The following is a 20,522-nucleotide window of genomic DNA, read 5'->3' on the forward strand; positions in this document are numbered from 1 at the left end:
CACTTTTCAAGACAATAAATACATGATTGAGACGATGTATACATGTATTGCCTCAGAATTTGCGTCTGAATATCGCTAGCTCTGTGGGCGTGGCCGCATTAGCGGATAATGAGCTGAATCGCGGACTTCTGACATGTGTCTATTTTCATACGGATTACATAAACACAGAATTTTTGTTTTCGATTAAAAGAAGAAGTTCCACAGATTAAAATGGTGTATAACTCTTAATTGTATGTGCAACATTGACAGAGTATTTTGAGTCTCTTTCACACTGGTAAGAAAAAACCGAGGTGGTATCGCCGGCGTGACCGCCGACCCGAGGGAGTTAATGTACGAAAATCCTGAGGTGCAAATACTATCTGCCAATATAAAGTATAGATAGCATCTAATTACTATTTACTCTTATTGCAAAGAACTGATCATTTTACAGTGCATCCGGAAAGGATTCACAGCTCTTGAGTTTTTCCACATTTTCTTATGTTACATCCTTATTCCAAAAGGGATTAAATTCTTTATCTTCCTCAAAATTGTACAAACAATACCCCATAATGACAACATGAAAGATGTTTGTTTGAAATCTTTGCAAATTTATTACAAATTAAAAAAAAAAAAAAAAAAAAAATCACATGTACATAAATATTCACAGCCTTTACTCAATAGTAATTCCAGCCTCAAGTCTTTTTGAGCATGATGCTAAAAGCTTGGCACACCTATTTTTGGACAGTTTCTCCCATTCTTCTTTGCAGGACCTCTCAAGCTCCATCAGGTTGAATGGGGAGCGTCGGTGCACAGTCATTTTCAGATCTCTCCAGAGATGTTCAATCGGGTTCAAGTCTGGGCTCTGGCTGGGCCACTCAAGGACATTCACAGAGTTATCCCATAGCCACTCCTTTGTTATCTTGGCTGTGTGCTTAGGTTCATAGTCCTGTTGGAAGATGAACCTTCGCCCCAGTCTGAGGTCCAGAGAGCTCTGGAGCAGGTTTTCATCAAGGAAGTCTCTGTACATTGCTGCATTCATCTTTCCCTCAATCCTGACTAGTCTCCCAGTTCCTGCCACTGAAAAACATCCCACAGCATGATGCTGCCACCACCATGCTTCACTGTAGGGATGGTATTGGCCAGATGATGAGCGGTGCCTGGTTTCCTCCAGACATGCTATTCAGGCCACAGAGTTCAATCTTTGTTTCATCAGACCACAGAATTTTGTTTCTCATGGTCTGAGAGTCCTCCAGGCAGGCTGTCATGTGCCTTTAACTGAGGAGTGGCTTCCGTCTGGCCACTCTACCATACAGGCCTGATTGGTGGAGTGCTGCAGAGATGGTTGTTCTTCTGGAAGGTTCTCCTCTCTCCACAGAGAGTCCAGACGGATCCAGCGTTTTCAAAAGGTGAAACCGGGTCCCAGAGTGGATAAATCTGAAAACGACGCCCTTGCATTTTCGTGTGTACAGCCAATCCATATATTTTGTGAAACGATGTCGACGCTAGTCAGACACCGCTAACAGCACAAAACACCAACAACAGCGTACTACATGCTTGTGTTCGCGCTGCAGAAGCTACCGAGCCTAAAGCCTTATTAAAATAAAGCTTTATTTCGAAGCTTTACTAAGGTTTGTATACAGCGCGCAAGGTTTATGCGCATGCTCCAAGTTTTATTCTTTGTTTTTAGTGTATCTCTATTGCAGAATTACAGCACCACATACTGATCTGGCATGTATACTACATCGGTTTGAGTCATTACAGTGGTTTCGCGTGTACGCAGATATTTCTAAGAAGACTAGGGGAAAAAAAGATTGGATAGGGAAAGCTCTGGCTTCGTGTGGATGTAGCTTCAATTTACCACAGGTGGACTTCCAATCAAGTTGTAGAAACATCTCAAGGATGATCAGTGGAAACAGGATGTGCCTGAGCTCAATTTTAAGTGTCATGGCAAAGGCTGTGAATACTTATGAACGTGATTTTTTGTCATTTTTTTTTTTTAATAAATTTGCAAAGATTTCAAACAAACTTCTTTCACGTTGTCATTATGGGGTATTGTTTGTAGAATTTTGTGGAAAATAACGACTTTAATCACTTTTGGAATAAGACTGTAACATAACAAAATGTGGAAAAAGTGAAGCGCTGTGAATACTTTCCTGATGCACTGTACATGGTGTAAATAGAATTCATAGCTATTTTCACTTAGTGTAAATAGCATCTATTGCAAAGAAAATATGCTATTTTCACTTAGTACAAATAGCCACTGCCAAATTTTATATTGTTTTAGTTACTTTATAAATGTCTCTCTTGTCCTTCACAGACTGTCCAGATAATGATTGGTCTGTTGACTCTCCTGTTGGGAATCGTGTCTTCACTTCATGCAGATTCCATCTTTATCTATAGTGGTATTCCTTACTGGGGATCTCTCATCGTAAGAAACAATTATACAATTAAGTGTTGTGTCTTTCTAACACAAGTTACATATTCCAGCAGAAGTCTTGATTTGTGTCTCTCTCTGCTCTCAGTACATTATCGCAGGCTCACTCTCCATTGCTGCAGAAAACAAACTGAATTCACCCTCCAGTTTGTGTTTGGTATGTACACAACACTTGGTATTTTTAGGGCTTTTAGAGGTACTTGAAACCTATTGTGTCTGTAGTGATTTCTTCTTCCTTATTTTTCTTCTATAAAAGTGTATGGGCATCAGTGACTGTAATTTGTAGAGAACCCAAACTTGTCACTCATGATCCTGGTAGTGTGCCTTGTGTTTGTATTGACTTTTATGTTGAAGTGTTTTCTCTGTTCCCATTTGTTTCTGTGCTCAGTTCCTGTTTTCCTTGTTGTCTTGCCTGCCTTGTTTGTTACCATAGTTACCCTGATTAGTTCATGATTGTTTGTGGTTTGTCTGGTGTTGTGTGCACACATTTGTTTTAGTTCCTGTTGTTTGGATTATTTTTATCAAATCTATTTTATGGTTTTTTTTTTTTTTTTTTCTACCTACAGGTGAAAGGTTCACTTGGAATGAACATTTTCAGTACTTTATTTGCAGGCACTTCCCTTATCATAATTTCAGTGGATTTTGTTATAGGGCCATTGAACAGTTACTGCGACAATTATCATGATTGTTATTATCTTGAGAGAAAATATGAGGTATGTCACCAACTTTTATATTCACATTTATTAATTAGAGTAAGATCACTGTGTGGTCAGAACACTTGTCAAAAGTCAAGCCATAATCTGCACTCATCTGTCCAGTCTTTTTCCAACATTTCAGATAGTTATAGATCTCTTACTATTACTGATCATTTACAATGTAAGAAAGCATTGTAGATTCTGAACTGATGATTGTACCAGTGTGAGTGCTAATTATCAATTATTTTGTCATTATTATTTGTGCTAATGTTGAATTCTCTCTCAGACTCTCTTCTTTGGAATCAGTGGTGTATCATTGATATTCGCAGTCCTTGAGTTTATCATCTCCATCTGTCTGTCAGCATTTGCCTGTAAAGTCACCTGCTGCTGTTCTCCACAGGTGAGTGATGTGTCAGGTCAGGGGTTCCCAAACTTTTTTTGTCAGCTGAACTCCTCAGATATGCACATATAATGGATTTGTTTTTTTAAGGGTGTTCGCACATAGAATTACCAAATGTTAAACTTGCAGCACTTGCACAGATAGAGTTGGTGAGAAGCAGCATTTACTGTGAACCGAGACACTTTAAAAACATGGTATTATAAGCGGCACACGTGTACATGATCACAGTACAGTTTTTCACTCTGAAACATGCAACTACTAATTCAATGGAGTCAGTTTTTCCCTACCTAAAAAATTTAGTTTCAAGATATTTGTCAGGTTTTTGTCCTTAAAGCACCTTTTCTTGCAAATTCTTTCTCACACATCCCTTATTCTAACACATCATTTTAGAGCTAGTAATGGAGATTTGAGCCATTGATATACAGAGATTAAACATCTGTGAATTACCCGAGTCTGTGCGTCTCTCATCAGTGTTCAGCGTCTCTACTAATAGCAAAACTCCAAGTTTAACTGCTTCAAAAACAGCAACATTACCATCTACTGAGAAATGTCATGTGGTTTTTCAGTTGTGACATTATTTAAAAAAAAAACCCAAATGAAAGCATAAGGTTTCACACCAGGACATTTCAGAAGGATTTCTGTCTTTTGCTGTTTTATACTTCATTTGAAGTACATTGTCTATAAACCTGTAAAACTGAAACTGTCTGCCAGTGTCGTTGCACATATTAATGCTTCTTGTGCATTTTTCCAAAGGTGCCGTTTGTTCCACAGGTTTTACCTTTTGGGCCCAATCACTTCCATGATCTTAACAACCCAGAGGTAAGAGAAGCTTGTAAGCCCAGTTAAATTAGACTATGTGTAAGTACTCAAATAAATAAATAGTACTTTAAAAAAAAGAAGGCTGATCATATAGTTTTTTTCCCCCTACAGATATCTGTGGTCAGCAACCCTTCAATGCATCACCTTCCTGCCGAAGTTCCTCCACAATACAGTGAATTTAAATAATGAATATTAAAACAGAGTTGAGGTGGGACACATGAGTTTCCCAGTGATTTCCTGTCCATTATCTCTCATCTTCTTTCATTAAAAAGAGAACATGACAACAAAGAAAAAATCTGATAATAATTACAATTTTTTAAGTCACAAATGTGTAAACAATAACAATTCAAGACTAGATACTATTTCATGTTTTTCTTTCTTTAATGAAGTAAAGAAATTTGCCTAATTATCAATGTAACTGAATAGATTGTTTGAACAACTAAATGCTTAATAAAGTATAATCTGTAAGAATAAAGTATACAGAATATATATATATATATATATATATATATATATATATATATATATATATATATAAAAATGGCTTATTTATGGCTTTTTTGTGTGTTACCTTTCACCTGTATTTAACCAGACAAGTCACTTAAGAACAAATTCTTATTTGCAACAACAGTCTGGCAGGAGAATATCAATCTCCTGGAGGACATACAGACATATATCTCATTAAAACTTCATTAAAACAACGGTGATTAAACATAATAAACAGATATATAGATATTTTACAATCTTAAATTATCTGGGCTGATCAAGGTATTTTTAACAGATCTATATTGGATCTATTAAGCCTGATCCTTTAATTTACGTCAGCCATCGTGCAAGTGTCCTAAACGTAGAGCAGGAATACTTGGATAAATGTCTGCAGTGTGGAATTATTTTCAAATGGAATATGAAGGCAGTCGGCACCATTTGCCAGGAGGCCGGAGTCTGCTGCCACAATCATATTATATTGTTTTTCATTAACATTATTAATCAGCACGTTAAGAGCATTTTATAATAAACAATGCTATAATTGGGAACATTTATTTATAGATGCCCTTACAAAAAAGAGGTTTATTCAAGTGTGCTATTAGTACACCTCTTTTAAACTAAAAATAAGAAGGTATATTTTCAGTCTACTTTTTATGTACTTTTCAGAAATATACTTAAAATTGCACTTACATATACTTGACTTACTGACAGAAAAGTCTTAGTATATTTGGCCTTTACTTGCACTCAATCTTTTGGTCCAGATATACTTAAAAATATAATTAAGTATTCTAAGTATACGTGGCTTGTAGTTGTGTCTACCGTCTTCAACATTCAGTACCCAGAAGTCCTAGTTCGTGCTGAATACAGTGTAATGACACTTTTGCCATTAATAAAGAGCTGAAAAGAGTACATGTCAAAACTTCTCTAGGGCACCAAAACCCCCTCAGATCCCAGAGGGTTAATCTGATCGGTGCAACCTTTTTTAATGTACTAGTGAAAATGGTGCCCATACTGCTAGTCATTTCCTCAAGTTCATGTGTGTTTGGGTACATTGATCAGCTGAGACAGATCAGGCCGGTTATTTGTGAATCTATCTATAGTGTTTGGGATAATTGTTCTTCCTGGCTGATAACGTGGTGCGACATGGCAAATTTAAGCAGTACAGTTGCATACAAACATATTAATAAATAAAGTCTGATAAGCTGTATTCAGCACAAACTCTGCTACAATAATATGTGAACATGAATCTACATGTTTATAATTTTGAGAAAATAACGTTGATGCGTGGTTGTTGAAAACACACATTTTAAGTCACTGAAATAAGGCCATAAAACATACCAAACATTTGTTCACAAGTCTTTTGAATATTGCATCTTGTAGACTAGAATGTTTTTTCACAACATGATGTGAAAATCACCTTGCCCACTCATTCACATAAAACAATATATTGATTTAATATTTTAAGACAGTTTTTGTTTAGAAAGGCCAAATGTGAGTAGGCGTGAATGATCATGAATAATGATGTGATTCACACCTGAGGAGACAATGATCCTCCCTAATATGACTCAGGGGGAAATACAAGAAAAAATGTGAGGACAAAATAAATATTTTTTTGTTTGTAATTTATTTACATTATAGTTAAAAATATAGCCCAAATATAAATGAGGATCAAAGGCACATTTTAATACTCATACCTGTAAACAAATCCTGATCAAATACTTAAGTGCACATCACATACCTGGCATTCACAAAGGTGTTTAATTTTTCTATGCACTGGAGAGAAAAAAAAAAAAAAAACTTGCTTGCAAGCAGTGAGCTCACCTTCACCAAATTCACATAGCATATTAGTCCAATGTAGCTGTACATCTCAATAATGCTCACATTTATCCAGTTGACTCTGACCTTTTGCATTTGCCCTGACAGCCTGAGCATTTGTGTGCACATAACCGAGACAAAAAAAAAAAAAAAAAAAAATGAGGAGAGTCAGGGGAGGGTTTGTGGTCCAGGTTCACAGCCAAGCTGGTATCTGGTCACTATCATTCTCACATCTGTGAAATGTGCTGTTGCTGCCTGATCTTGATTACCGAAAAACACATTCCTCCTGAAGCAATAGAGTCACTATATTCAAATCCACTTGGCAGGATATCATTTATTGTGAAGTAAAGAATTTTAACATGAGGAACACCCACACTTAGAATTACTCATCCTTACAAATATTTTGTCGCTTCACTCCTAGTACAAATGCTATATGTGAATGGTTAGATGGATGTCCATCCCTACAAAAGCTTTTCTGCTGGTCCCGTTTGCTCCTTAGATATGACAAGAAGATCCTCTGGATGACAGCCAGGTACAACAATCTAAGTAACTTGCATATTAGTACACCAGTACAGAGATGTGCTGAAAAGGCTAAGAGATGTTGTCATCTACCTTGGGACACGGGTGCAGGCATTTTGTAGTCACTTAGAAGTAGTGTTGCCAGATTGGATCAATGATTTCTAGCCCTAAAGCTCTCCAAAAAATACCCACTCCAAGGAAAACCCACCCAAAAGAATCACTGTCAAAATAATATGATATAATGACAAAATAAAATTATACAAATAAATCAATTTCCCTGACAGGAAAACAGATGATCAAAAAAACAGGTTTTAACGATTATTCCATCAGGCAGCCGATAAGATGCAACACACATTTATATTATATATTTATATATATATATATATATATGCACAAAGAAAGTGACAAATGAAAACAAACTGAAAGTCCATACAAACAGAAACTAACAGACTGTGACATCTGCAATAACTACAATGTCTTTTTGAATTCGTTCTGAATTATGGATCAAAGCAGATTTATATTATTAAAGTCTTTACTGATGCTGCATCCTCTTAATTTTACATCCCAGACACAGAGTACAAACACTTATCTCTCAATTCAAACCTGCAATAATTAATAAGTTTAACTGTCCCAGAAATTTATGTAGGCCCGTGTTGAAAATGTTTAGGCCAATTCACGAAGCTCCACATTGACATGTGGGGGAAAAACTCCTAGAGCTTTAATCGGATCAACATCATATTTGGTCAGTCTAATCTAAAGGCCTTTGCGATGTTAAATTGTGAAGATCTAGAGTTTTCACTGAAGGGCGTGTCCGTGGCACCCTTACGAATTTCGATGTTTCGCCATGAAAAAGGAAGTTGTTGTAACTCTGGCATACAATGTTCGATCTACCTCAAACTTCACGTTTTATTAGAGTCCTGGTCTGAAGACATCTACATGCCAATATTCAGTTACAGTCATAGCGCCACCTGCAGCCAACAGGAAATGACATGTTTTGGACTGTGATTAACTCATTTTGATTTAACCAGAACAACTTCATTTGTTGGTCAGTCTAATCTTAAGGCCTTATTGATTGAATTTGCAAAGATCTTGAGTTTTCGCTGAAGGATGTGTCCAGAATATCTCTGGCAATATTCAAAAGACAGCTGAAAACTCATCTCTTTCTAGAGCATTTAATCTCATCTTTTTAAAAAAAAAAAAAAAAAAAAAATGCTTTCTCTTCCTTTAATCCCTCCCTATTCTAGCTTATGCTACTCTGAGCAATGTCTGAAACTTGTATTGTGAGCACTTCTTGTGTCTATTGACTCTTCACAATGACTCGCTTATTGTATTCCTCACTTGTAAGTCGCTTTGGATAAAAGCGTCTGCTAAATGAATAAATGTAAATATCACATTTTGTTCTACTGTATTTACATGCCTGTTTCCAAACCAGCATGCAGATTACTTGCTATAAAAAACATTTATGAATACTTCAGTTAATTATTGTCTTTTGTGGCTAACCACCTGATCTCCACCTGCTTGCCGTTTCATTCTGGGAAACAGTATCAGCAGTTACTCTTATGACATTTTACTTACATCGGCTCATCTCAGAAGAGTGAACTCAACTACAGAGTGCGGTAAACCAACTGAAGAGAAGATTTTTTTTCGGTAAAACAAATTATTTACTTACATTGACTATCTGACTACCTTTATACAGATGCCTATCTCTGCGTTATGTCTGTTTTTTTTTTTAATTTATGGATTTCCTTTATTTGGCAATAATCTATAATGGTTGGTAGGACATTTTTGTAAGTGTAGCATCTTCTAAATGTCGTAAATCATATAGATCAATTTAAACATGAGGTGTTTGCATATTCTCTGTTTTTAAGGTCTAATTCTAATTGATAACAATAATTTAACCAATGGTAGTAACTACTATTGACAACTGCATTCATAAGTGTTTCAACAACATGAAGACCATGTTTTATAATGAATATAAAATACTGGAAAGTTTGTTTACATAAATCTATGTTATAAAGATATCTAGTCTCTATTTACTATGATTTTAAACAGGTCAATTTCAGATTAAGAAACAAGAATGTCTCAAACTGTCATACCCGTGAACTCTTCGACGCTTGTCATTCAGTTTCAACCACCAACACAAACAACAGGAGCTGGAACTGGGACAAATGCTCCTGTGCCTGTTTATGGACAAAAGGTAGCAGGATTTTCACCTTTTCATGGACTTCAGGCATTTCTGAAAGGCCAACCAAAAGCCCTTGGGGTGAGAAATTGATCATAAACCCAAATAATTGTATAATTTTTATGTGTGTATGTCAGAGTGAGGTCTGGAAAGTACATGAATAAATTCTTTAGGAAAAAAAAAAAGAGTGGTACACATGAACAAAGCAAACACATTTGTTTATTGTAGAATATGACATTGCCTTGTGACAATGCAGGAAATATAGCAATATAAGATACTGTTTATCATTTACAGAGTAAAATAGTACAAATTTATAATGTACCAGTCACGGAGAAGGATGTTTTTGGAGTTGCAAGCTATCAAAAAATGTTTTATCTGCAAATTAGTATGTAAAATTATGCAATGAGAGTACCTAGATATTTTTGTAGTACAATCATAAATCCATAACTACAACTGTTATAAATTTATATTGTTTATGTTATACTGTTCCCCAAAATGTTATACAGTTTTACTTGTGTTATAAATGTCTCTCGTCCATTACAGACCGTCCAGATAATGATTGGTCTGTTGACTTTCCTGTTGGGAATCGTGTCTACAATTTATGCAGATTCCAACTCTGTCCTAAGTGGTATTGTTTACTGGGGATCTATCATCGTAAGAAACAATTATACAATTAAGTGTTGTGTCTTTTATAACACAAGTTACATATTCCAGCAGAAGTCTTGATTTGTGTCTCTCTCTGCTCTCAGTACATTATCGCAGACTCACTCTCCATTGCTGCAGAAAACAAACTGAATTCACCCTCCAGTTTGTGTTTGGTATGTACACAACACTTGTACCAGATGTACTTGAAACCTATTGTGTTTGTACTGATTTCCTCTTCCTTTTTTTTCTGCCGTAAAAGTATATGGGCACCAATGACCATAATATTCACAGAGAACCAAAATTTGTCAGGAATGTCAATGCTATTTTTTTTTTATTTTATTTTTTTAATTGAACTTTATCTCCTAAACGCAACACCCAAATTTAACGAAAGTTAATAGACATAAACTGCAGGACATTTTGAGAATTCACATCAAATTGTGTATTGTTTGCTCTAAAACTACATCATTTTTTTATTTTATTTAATATGTCAAGCAGTGTATTTTTTAATCACACTCCATATACCTTTCCATCTGTGTTAGCAAGCTAAAGTTCATGTTAATTTATTAATCTATTTTATGTTGTTGTTTTTCTACCTACAGGTGAAAGGTTCACTTGGAATGAACATTATTAGTACTTAAACTGCAGGCATTTCCATTATCATAATTTCATTGGATTTGGCTTTTGGGCCATTTAACACTTGGTGCAACGATTATTCTTGTTATTATATTGAGGGAAAGTATAAGGTATGTCAACAACTTATATATTCACATTTATTTAGTAATTACAGTAAGATCACTGTGTGGTCAGAACACTTGACAAAAGTCAAGCCATAATCTGCACTCATCTGTCCAGTCTTTTTCCAACATTTTCAGAAGTAGTTTATAGATCTCTTACTATAGGTTGTTTGCAATCACGTGGTTCTGGTGACGCGTGAAATACCAGTGGAGGGCAAGCAGTGAAAATTAGAACGGAAGAGATGGAGAAAAGTCCTTTCTGTGCTGGTTTAGAAAGGTATAAACAGAAAATCACAACATGTGTTGGACGTGATCTTTATGTTATGAAGAGGAGCGACTTTTCCACTGAATTGAAAGACTTTCCTGCCATCAAGGAGGTAGATATAGAGAATATGAAGCTGCCGTCACACCGTGTTCAGGTCTATTCTGGTTTGTTTATATCGCACTGCCTTTCTGCTAGTGAAGTTAGGGTTAAAACAACGGTGATGGAACTGTGTGTCATTCACTCTTCAAAATAGCCTTCCTTTTTTCTTTAAACATAGGAAACAGATATAAATATAGATATTAGGGATGTCCCACACCAATCTTAAATTATCTGGGCCGATCAAGGTATTTTTTTTAACGGATCTATATCAGCTCTATTAAGCCTGATCCTTTATTTTACGTCAGCCATCGTGCAAGTGTCCTAAACGAAGAGCACAATTTGTGGCAGGAATACTTGGATAAATGTCTACAGTGTGGAATTATTTTCAGTTGGAATATGAAAGCAATTCAACAGCCATTTTCAATATCTGCAATGCGAGCATTTAACGAGGCGATAGCAACAGAGCTGTGTTCAATATTACCAGTTTGATACGGCACCTCAAAACAACAAAAACTCAATGAAATACAGGGAGTTCACTCAGGTAACTCAGACTAAGACTACAACGAAGGAACACACACTGGTGGACATGGAGAAATTTTCTCTGGAGAGCGACAACGCCACAAATATTACAGAGGCTAACTGTTAATTTGTTCATGGAGCTTTTGGAGCCACAGTATGTTCTGCCTTCTCGACACTACCTATCAGAAACCGTTATACCGAAGCTTTACAAAAAAAATCAACCGACGAGGTCTTTTATGAAATGTGACTGCTATTGCTTTTACCACAGACATCTGGAGTTCTGATGTTTACCCAATGTCATTGCTTAGCATCACTGCACACTGGATGGACTCCAATTTTGATTTAAAGTGTGCAATATTGCTTTGTCATCAGTTTCATAGGTCTCCAGGGATTAAAGTTCTCCGTCACTACGACAGATTTTGGTCAATAGCTTGTTTAGTCACGTGGTTCTGATGACGAGCGAAATTCAGCTGGAGGGCAAGGAGTAATGAAACAGAATGGAAGACATAGAGGTAAGTCCGTATTGTAATGTTTAGACAGTATTGAAAAAGATAGCTATAAACAAAAATCACCACATATATTGGACGTGATCCTTATGTTATGAAGAGGAGCGATTTTTCTAATGAATTGCATCGAGGCAGTAGATATAGTGAATGTGAAGCCATCACAGCGTGTTGAGTTCTAGACTGGTTTGTTTATATCACGCTTGCCTTTCTGCTAGTGAGTTTAGGGCACTAGCAGAAAAATGTCGCCATTGTAGGTCATTCATGCTGAATCGAGAATTGATTATATGCACGGAGTGTTCTTTAGAACTTCCCCAATAATATAGGCCAGCTTATATTAAACTTCCGGTGAAATGTCACTTGCTTGTGGTGTTGGGCATAAATATTGTAATACTTAGTTTATAATCAGAATATAGTCACTTAAATAGTCAAGCGTAGCATTAATTTAGTTATTCAAACACAAAAAAATAAAGACATACCATGTTCCTCCTCAGATAAATTCAATTCGACCATCAGTTTTCACACTTTCATGTGAAAAAAAGCGTCAAAAATTAAATTATTATAGTTTTATTTATACTATATAAATTAGTTTTCACAATTGTGCCAAAATCATCAAGCTTGCGCTGCACTGACTGACAGCTGCTGTGATTACAAAGGGAAAGAGCGGTGCTCGCTTTCTGTGTTTTCACATGAAAAGTTATTGTTTTTCATGAGATTTTGTGAGTACTTAATACTTCACATTGACAAAACTAGTTATTTTATAATGTTTAATATTTGTTTAAAAACAAAACCTAAGTGAAAAACTATTACAAGAAATGACTATTTTACATTCGAGATTATTAGGTGGTAGGTCATCTAATAATGATAAGCACACCTGAGTGGTGACTTGAGGAAACCCTTGCTGTCCCTCGCCTACTAGTCCAAACAAAAACGCATCCAAAGGGATGCTACTAGGGAAAAACTAAGGGGGAATCATCAAAAAGAGTCATTAATGCTGAGAGGACCAATACCCCCTACAGTCAAGTGCCCCGCATATATAAATCATATAAATATAAATCATATATAATCAAAACATCCATTACGATTATCGTACTCCCCTTCTCCACGACCAGATCTGGTTTAATGAACGACTGAGCGGTGGGGATGATAGGCTTGACCCAGGTCTTAAAGGCTTCCCTGTTCAAGTTCACATCTAGCCTCTTGACGACCCTGTTGATCTTCCATCGTGTGTTATTTCGCAGATCTGGAGGACATGATTTAACGTTTCTCTTGCCTTGCAACCACCTCTACATCTCTCTATATATGCGCAAATAAATGCTACTCTTCCGCCACCTGCTGGTTATATGATTATTTGTCAAGGTAAATATCATTTTTCATAGATTAAAAATAGCTTTTAAAATACGCAAACTGGCAATATTAAAGCTGTTTAAAACATCTCCCCTTAAAACGCCATTGGTCTCGACTATTTAAATAATGTGTCGGTTAAAGGAATATGACTTGGCCTGAAAAAAAATTCAGTCAGAAGAATTTTTTTCACTTTAATCCTTGGGTCTCACAGCAGAGAATATTAAACAGGCAATTGAGGAGATGCTGAACATTTGGGAAAACGTTCAATGGGTCTGTGTCATTTTGCGGGACAATGCAAAAAATATGAAAAAAGCAATAGATGGTATAGGGGTACCGAACATGGGCATCGCGCACACACTTCAGCTTGTTGTATATGAGGGTCTGCTTTCTCAGCGCAGCTTCACCGAGACACTGGCTATTGCGAGGAAGATTGTAGGGCATTTTAAACATTCACAACAAGCCTACACATGTCTGGAAATGAAAATGCCAACCAAGCGCCTACAGAAAGATGTGTAACTTAGATGGAACAGCAGTCAACACATCATAATGCAGAGCAAAAGTGGCCTCTCTGTGTCTACGCAGCTGACCACAACCTGCCAGTGGACACTAATGGAGAAGACAGTCGATGTTTTAGCTCCCTTTGAATAACTGACGAAACCAGTGATCATTGAGACTGCAGCTTTCTATAGAGCACAGCACTGATCAAAGTATCAAAATGATTAAAGCCACTTTCCTAGAGGCAGTGGATAGACGCTTTAGCTAGGTTGAGATTGAGCCACTCGACTGCATTGCCACTTTAGTGTATCCCAGATACAAGGACAGGCAAGTTCAGTATGAATGCTATGATAAAACTTTATTATTCTTTATGTAACCTTGGTTAATAAAACCTGTCAATGATTGAAAAGCTCTCAATCTGTGAACATTTTATCTGGACACACACAAATGTGTTCATTACTGTCGTTATTTTTAGGAGTGTGAACCTATATTTATAATGTATGCAAATACAGGTGCTGGTCATATAATTAGAATATCATCAAAAAGTTGATTTATTTCACTAATTCCATTCAAAAAGTGAAACTTGTATATTATATTCATTCATTACACACAGACTGATATATTTCAAATGTTTATTTCTTTTAATTTTGATGATTATAACTGACAACTAAGGAAAATCCCAAATTCAGTATCTCAGAAACTTAGAATATTACTTAAGACCAATACAAAGAAAGGATTTTTAGAAATCTTGGCCAACTGAAAAGTATGAACATGAAAAGTATGAGCATGTACAGCACTCAATACTTAGTTGGGGCTCCTTTTGCCTGAATTACTGCAGCAATGTGGCGTGGCATGGAGTCGATCAGTCTGTGGCACTGCTCAGGTGTTATAAGAGCCCAGGTTGCTCTGATAGTGGCCTTCAGCTCTTCTGCATTGTTGGGTCTGGCCTATCGCATCTTCCTCTTCACAATACCCTATAGATTTTCTATGGGGTTAAGGTCAGGTGAGTTTGCTGGCCAATTAAGAACAGGGATACCATGGTCCTTAAACCAGGTACTGGTAGCTTTGGCACTGTGTGCAGGTGCCAAGTCCTGTTGGAAAATGAAATCTGCATCTCCATATAGTTGGTCAGCAGCAGGAAGCATGAAGAGCTCTAAAACTTCCTGGTATACGGCTGCGTTGACCTTGGACCTCAGAAAACACAGTGGACCAACACCAGCAGATGACATGGCACCCCAAACCATCACTGACTGTGGAAACTTTACACTGGACCTCAAGCAACGTGGATTGTGTGCTTCTCCTCTATTCCTCCAGACTCTGGGACCCTGATTTCCAAAGGAAATGCAAAAAATTTTCTTTCATCAGAGAACATAACTTTGGACCACTCAGCAGCAGTCCAGTCCTTTTTGTCTTTAGCCCAGGCGAGACGCTTCTGACGCTGTCTGTTGTTCAAGAGTGGCTTGACACAACAGCTGAAACCCACGTCTTGCATACGTCTGTGCGTAGTGGTTCTTGAAGCACTGACTCCAGCTGCAGTCCACTCTTTGTGAATCTCCCCCACATTTTTGAATGGGATTTGTTTCACAATCCTCTCCAGGGTGCGGTTATCCCTATTGCTTGTATACTTTTTTCTACCACATCTTTTCCTTCCCTTCGCCTCTCTATTAATGTGCTTGGACACAGAGCTCTGTGAACAGCCAGCCTCTTTTGCAATGACCTTTTGTGTCTTGCCCTCCTTGTGCAAGGTGTCAATGGTCGTCTTTTGGACAACTGTCAAGTCAGCAGTCTTCCCCATGATTGTGTAGCCTACAGAACTAGACTGAGAGACCATTTAAAGGCCTTTGGAGGTGTTTTGAGTTAATTAGCTGATTAGAGTGTGGCAGCAGGTGTCTTCAATATTGAACCTTTTCACAGTATTCTAATTTTCTGAGATACTGAATTTGGGATTTTTCTTAGTTGTCAGTTATAATCATCAAAATGAAAAGAAATAAACATTTGAAATATATCAGTCTGTGTGTAATGAATGAATATAATATACAAGTTTCACTTTTTGAATGGAATTAGTGAAATAAATCAACTTTTTGATGATATTCTAATTATATGACCAGCACGTGTATGGTTGAGCAAAACCACTTTTTTTCTGATTGGCTGTAAAAGTTTTAGTCCCACCTTCCATACTGGAAGGTGCACTCTTATTGGTGAGTAAAGATTCATTAGGGGAGAAGAGAATTTGTGCATTCAAGTATTTACGAGCTGAACGCACATGAACGACACCACAATGCCGTGAACACGAGTGGGAAGCTCGGGATTTTCGCTAAGCCCCGATCTGTACGAGTTGAGGGCGTGTGAGTGAGAAACATAGCGGAATACCACAATACTTATAGGTATTTAGCAGTGACATTGTCAGGCTTTTCTGTTTACAACGAAGTAAGCTAATACCCTGCACAATATAATATGTAACGATAAAGTTTACAGTGGCTTCATAAATTAATTAAAAACAAAAAAGCAAAACACACCTGATGAACATTCTTTGTTCTATGTTTTCTAGAATTAGAAGTGTTGTATTTTTGTGTAATTAATTAAGAGAAGATACACCACCATCTTACTATGACAAAAGTGAATTGAACGCACCTACTGTCGTAAACACAACTTCCCACCTCGTAATACGAACTTCCAGGAGGACTTGAATCCACCAATACATCAGTGAAGAAGAGCGGCCACAGAAGTTTTTTTCTCCAGTGACTACTTATTTGTAAAATCTTGTTTGTATGCTGGGTGTTTTCAACAAGAATTCACTCTATGTGTGTTATGTTTTGTATCAAGTGAGATGACATTATTTAAGCCATTTTTATTTTATTTTTATGTTGATTCTGTGTTGCAAATGGTCAGATGATTTTTGTTTTAAAGGAACATGCCACTATTTTTGAAAATAGGCTCATTTTCCAACTCCCCTAGAGTTAAACAGTTGAGTTTCACCATTTTCAAATCCATTCAGCCGATCTCCGGGTCTGGCGGTAGCACTTTTAGCATAGCTTAGCATAGTTCATTGAATCGGATTAGACCGTGAGCATCTCGCACAAAAATGACAAAGAGTTTCGATATTTTTCCTATTTAAAACTTGACTCTTCTGTAGTTACATTGTGTACTAAGACTAACGGAAAATGAAAAGTTGCGATTTTCTAGGCCGATATGGCTAGGAACTATACTCTCATTCCGGCGTAATAATCAAGGAACTTTGCTGCCGTACCATGGCTGCAGCAGGCGCAATGATATTACACAGTTGATATTACAATTGATGCACCTAAATTGTTATGCATATTGTGATTTTCAGTTGAATGTTGAATAAAAGACTTTTCCATTCATATATTTAATCATTGAGGATTTCTTAAAAATAGTGTAAAAATTTTGTCTCGTCTTATTCTCGTGAACCCAATCTCATGTCTCGTCACACCCCTAGTAATGACACTTTTGCCATTCATGTTTATAAGCTACTAAAAAAAGCACAAATGTCAAGGCATGTCAAAACTTCTCCAGTACAGATTCAAAGAGCTCTACATGATCTCAGCCGAGGAATAAGGGTCTTATCTAGTGAAACGATTGGTCAATTTCTAAAATAAGTAAAAAATTATATACTTTTTAACCACAAATGCTCGTCTTGCACTGCTCTGCGATGAGCCATGCATTACGTAATCATGTTGGAAAGGTCACACGTGACATAGGCGGAAAACTCATTTTCTCCAACTTCAAAATCGTTGAAACCAACATCGTTGTTCAACATCGTACCTTTTTTTGTAAAGGCGTTTTGGCTTAGTCTTTGCACGTTTGCTTTGTGGGCACTGGATTGGTACTTCCACCTACGTGACCTTTCCAACATGATTACGTAATGCGTAATCATTGCAGAGCAGTACAAGACAAGTATTTGTGGTTGAAAAGTGTATGTATGTATATACATTATATAAATATATATATATATATATATATATATATATTATATATACACTTTTTTTTTTTTTTTAAGAAAATGACCAATCATTTCGCTTGATAAGACCCTTATTCCTCATCTGGGATCACTTCGAAGCTGCACTGAAACTGACATTTGGACCTTCAAACAGTTGGTAGCCGTTGAAGTCCACTATACTGTATGGAGAAAAATCCTGGAATGTTTTCCTCAAAAACCTTCATTTCTTTTTGACTGAAGAAAGAAAATAAAACATCTTAGATGACATGGGAAGTGAAGATGTGCTCTTACGAGTGCCCAAGGTGTCACCTGATTTAGAAGCTTTGTCTGTTGTTTGGAACAAGTACCATTTGGCAATGTTTTTGTGAGGGGAAGACATACATGGCTTTGCACATGGGCAGTGCTAGGTACCAGCCGTTGAATTGTATGTGACCATTACTCTCCCAATGAGATTATAGTAATGAACAGTAGGCTCATGTATGGAGAGAGTGATTTGCTTTTGAGATTCACCTAATGCCACCAACACTGAAATTAAAACATGAGCTGTCTGAGCTAATTTTTGTCTTTTCAAATAAACTGCCTTCTTGAGATGGTCAAGCTTAAATTCATAGGAGAGCTATGAATTTAAGCTTGACCATCTCATCAAGGACACTTGGTTCCAGGTGCTCCTCAAATGCTGTGTCAAAACAATAATCCAGTGAACAAAAGTGTTCACAGAGACTAAATGTGTGTCCACTCCAGTGAGCAAGTTGCCGGTATTGGCGACACTACTCTAACTCACACCTAACATAATGAGTTTTACCCTATGTCTTTCTCTGTACATGAACTGGTATAGTGAAACCATGATCACTTCTTTGAACTCCTGACAGTCCATTTTAGGGATCAATACACACTGGAAAGATGTGACTCCATTGTAATATCTTTCAAATGGTCAGTATGTTTTCTGTTAATGTAGATTATCTGTAATGAACTGCTCCAAGACACAAATGGTTGAGGATCCAAATGCAGTGTTTTATTGAAAGGATAATCCACAATCGTAGTCCACAAACAGGCAAAAGGGTCAAAACACAGGTGGGCAGTCCAAACAATAAACACAGAACAAGGCAGGGTGGCTTTGAGGATTCAGGAGGCTCACCATCTTCATCCTCATCAGCCATCTCCTGCTCTCGTTTGGCTTAGAACAAGAAGAGCAACTGCTGCTGAATCTAACAATGTCATTTACAACACATCATCATAATCACACAGCTCTCTCCCGTCACGGGGAATTTCACCCCTTCAACTCTTCAATAAGCTCCAGCTGAAAACCCCATGATCTAGTCTCTACTCTGCCTCAGCAAGAGTAAGACCCGAACCATTAGGTGCAGCTGCCGGTCCTTCTCCTCTCGAGGAAAAGACCAGAACAGAGTGGAGCATTTTACAATAAAACACACAATAAAAACAGACAGATCCCTCAAGAACTGCTCTTTTGTTCTCATAAAAGACAACGTTATAAGTTATATATGTGATCAGATGTCAACACTACGGGACATGGATGCACACACTTCCTGAAACGTTTGTTAGACATAATTTGTCTTACCTTAATATTGGTTTTATATCGCTTGCTTTCAAACAAAATAGTCCCTAATGAAAAGATACTGACTGGTTCTCTAGGAGCTCCTTATATACTGTGATGTATATAATGATGACGTCATAGGCTGTCGCCGGCCAATAGGATTGTCGTGAGTTGATATTATTTTCAGACACCGGTTCACGAGGAGGCGTTCCCCAAAAGTGTTTTCGAATGCAGTGTTGAGTTCCCTTTCGAAAGGGAACTATATTTTGTTCTAATGTATGTATGAGATTTGATTAACTTGCTTAGTTAATTTAAAGCTGCAAATATTTTGTTGTTTCAGGTACAGAAGCAAACAGGGATATTTGTGGCCTTCTTTGCAAAAGAGTGGAGAGGCATTTAACAATACTACATCATTTTAATGTGTAACTTTCTCTCTTTTTGTTTTTATTTGATTATGGCTCATCAGATATTGTTTAACATAAATTAGTCATTTGTTTTTAAAGTATGTTTTTGCATGTGCAACAGGAACATAGTTTCAGAGCAGTTCACAATAATTTAATATCACACGTTTATGCCTATCGTTTGCTTATAATGCACCTTTGATGAACTGACAATAGCTATGTTTCCATCGCCCTGTGTTTATGCACATTTTGAAGTATCTCATCAGAAAAAATTCACAAAATTCAAGTTTTTTGACGAAATGGATAGGATTCTCGGCCACAGACCTATCATTAGGACTCTGGCTTCTGTCATTAACAGTTCAGGTTGGTATTGAGTTATTTCTGTTATTATTATTAAATTACTGGTTAACATTTAAAGGGATTTTTCAACATGGGCCCTGTGTTTACATTTTTTTTTGTGTCTAGAGACGAATGGTGAGGACGTCGAGAATGAGCTTGAAAACACACAGAGCAACGCTGAATCAGAAAGTACCATGAAGCCCTAATTCACAGCTTGTTGCAGCTCTTTTTAACTTAAAGGTTTACTTCACTTAAAAGTGAAATTTCTGTCATTTAGCCTATTACTCACCCTCATGTACATTATCTTTGGAACACAAATGAAGATATTTTTGATGA

General features: G+C 36.9%; 2 protein-coding genes across 17 annotated transcripts in view; one reads left to right on the top strand and one right to left on the bottom strand.

Annotated features, from left to right (window-relative positions):
* The window catches only part of LOC127511220 (uncharacterized), a 120,069-nt gene that overhangs the window by 45,066 nt on the left and 54,481 nt on the right, over positions 1–20,522 (bottom strand). The gene's annotated exons all lie outside the window — the stretch shown is intronic.
* LOC127511244 (membrane-spanning 4-domains subfamily A member 4A-like) overlaps positions 1–20,522 on the top strand; it is a 72,345-nt gene that overhangs the window by 2,601 nt on the left and 49,222 nt on the right. For 5 of the 14 annotated variants that reach the window (XM_051892045.1, XM_051892044.1, XM_051892042.1 and 2 more), the window contains exons 3-6: positions 2,297–2,407; positions 2,502–2,570; positions 2,980–3,126; positions 3,395–3,508. In XM_051892045.1, the coding sequence (XP_051748005.1) occupies positions 2,297–2,407; positions 2,502–2,570; positions 2,980–3,126; positions 3,395–3,508 (441 nt within the window). Of the gene's footprint in view, positions 1–2,296; positions 2,408–2,501; positions 2,571–2,979; positions 3,127–3,394; positions 3,509–4,261; positions 4,328–4,438; positions 4,536–17,994; positions 20,211–20,522 lie in introns of those variants that run through there. The other 9 variants (XM_051892043.1, XM_051892048.1, XM_051892049.1 and 6 more) reach the window with 4 other exon arrangements.

The sequence above is a fragment of the Ctenopharyngodon idella genome, chromosome 4 (assembly GCF_019924925.1).
Source record: "Ctenopharyngodon idella isolate HZGC_01 chromosome 4, HZGC01, whole genome shotgun sequence".
NCBI lineage: Eukaryota > Metazoa > Chordata > Actinopteri > Cypriniformes > Xenocyprididae > Ctenopharyngodon > Ctenopharyngodon idella.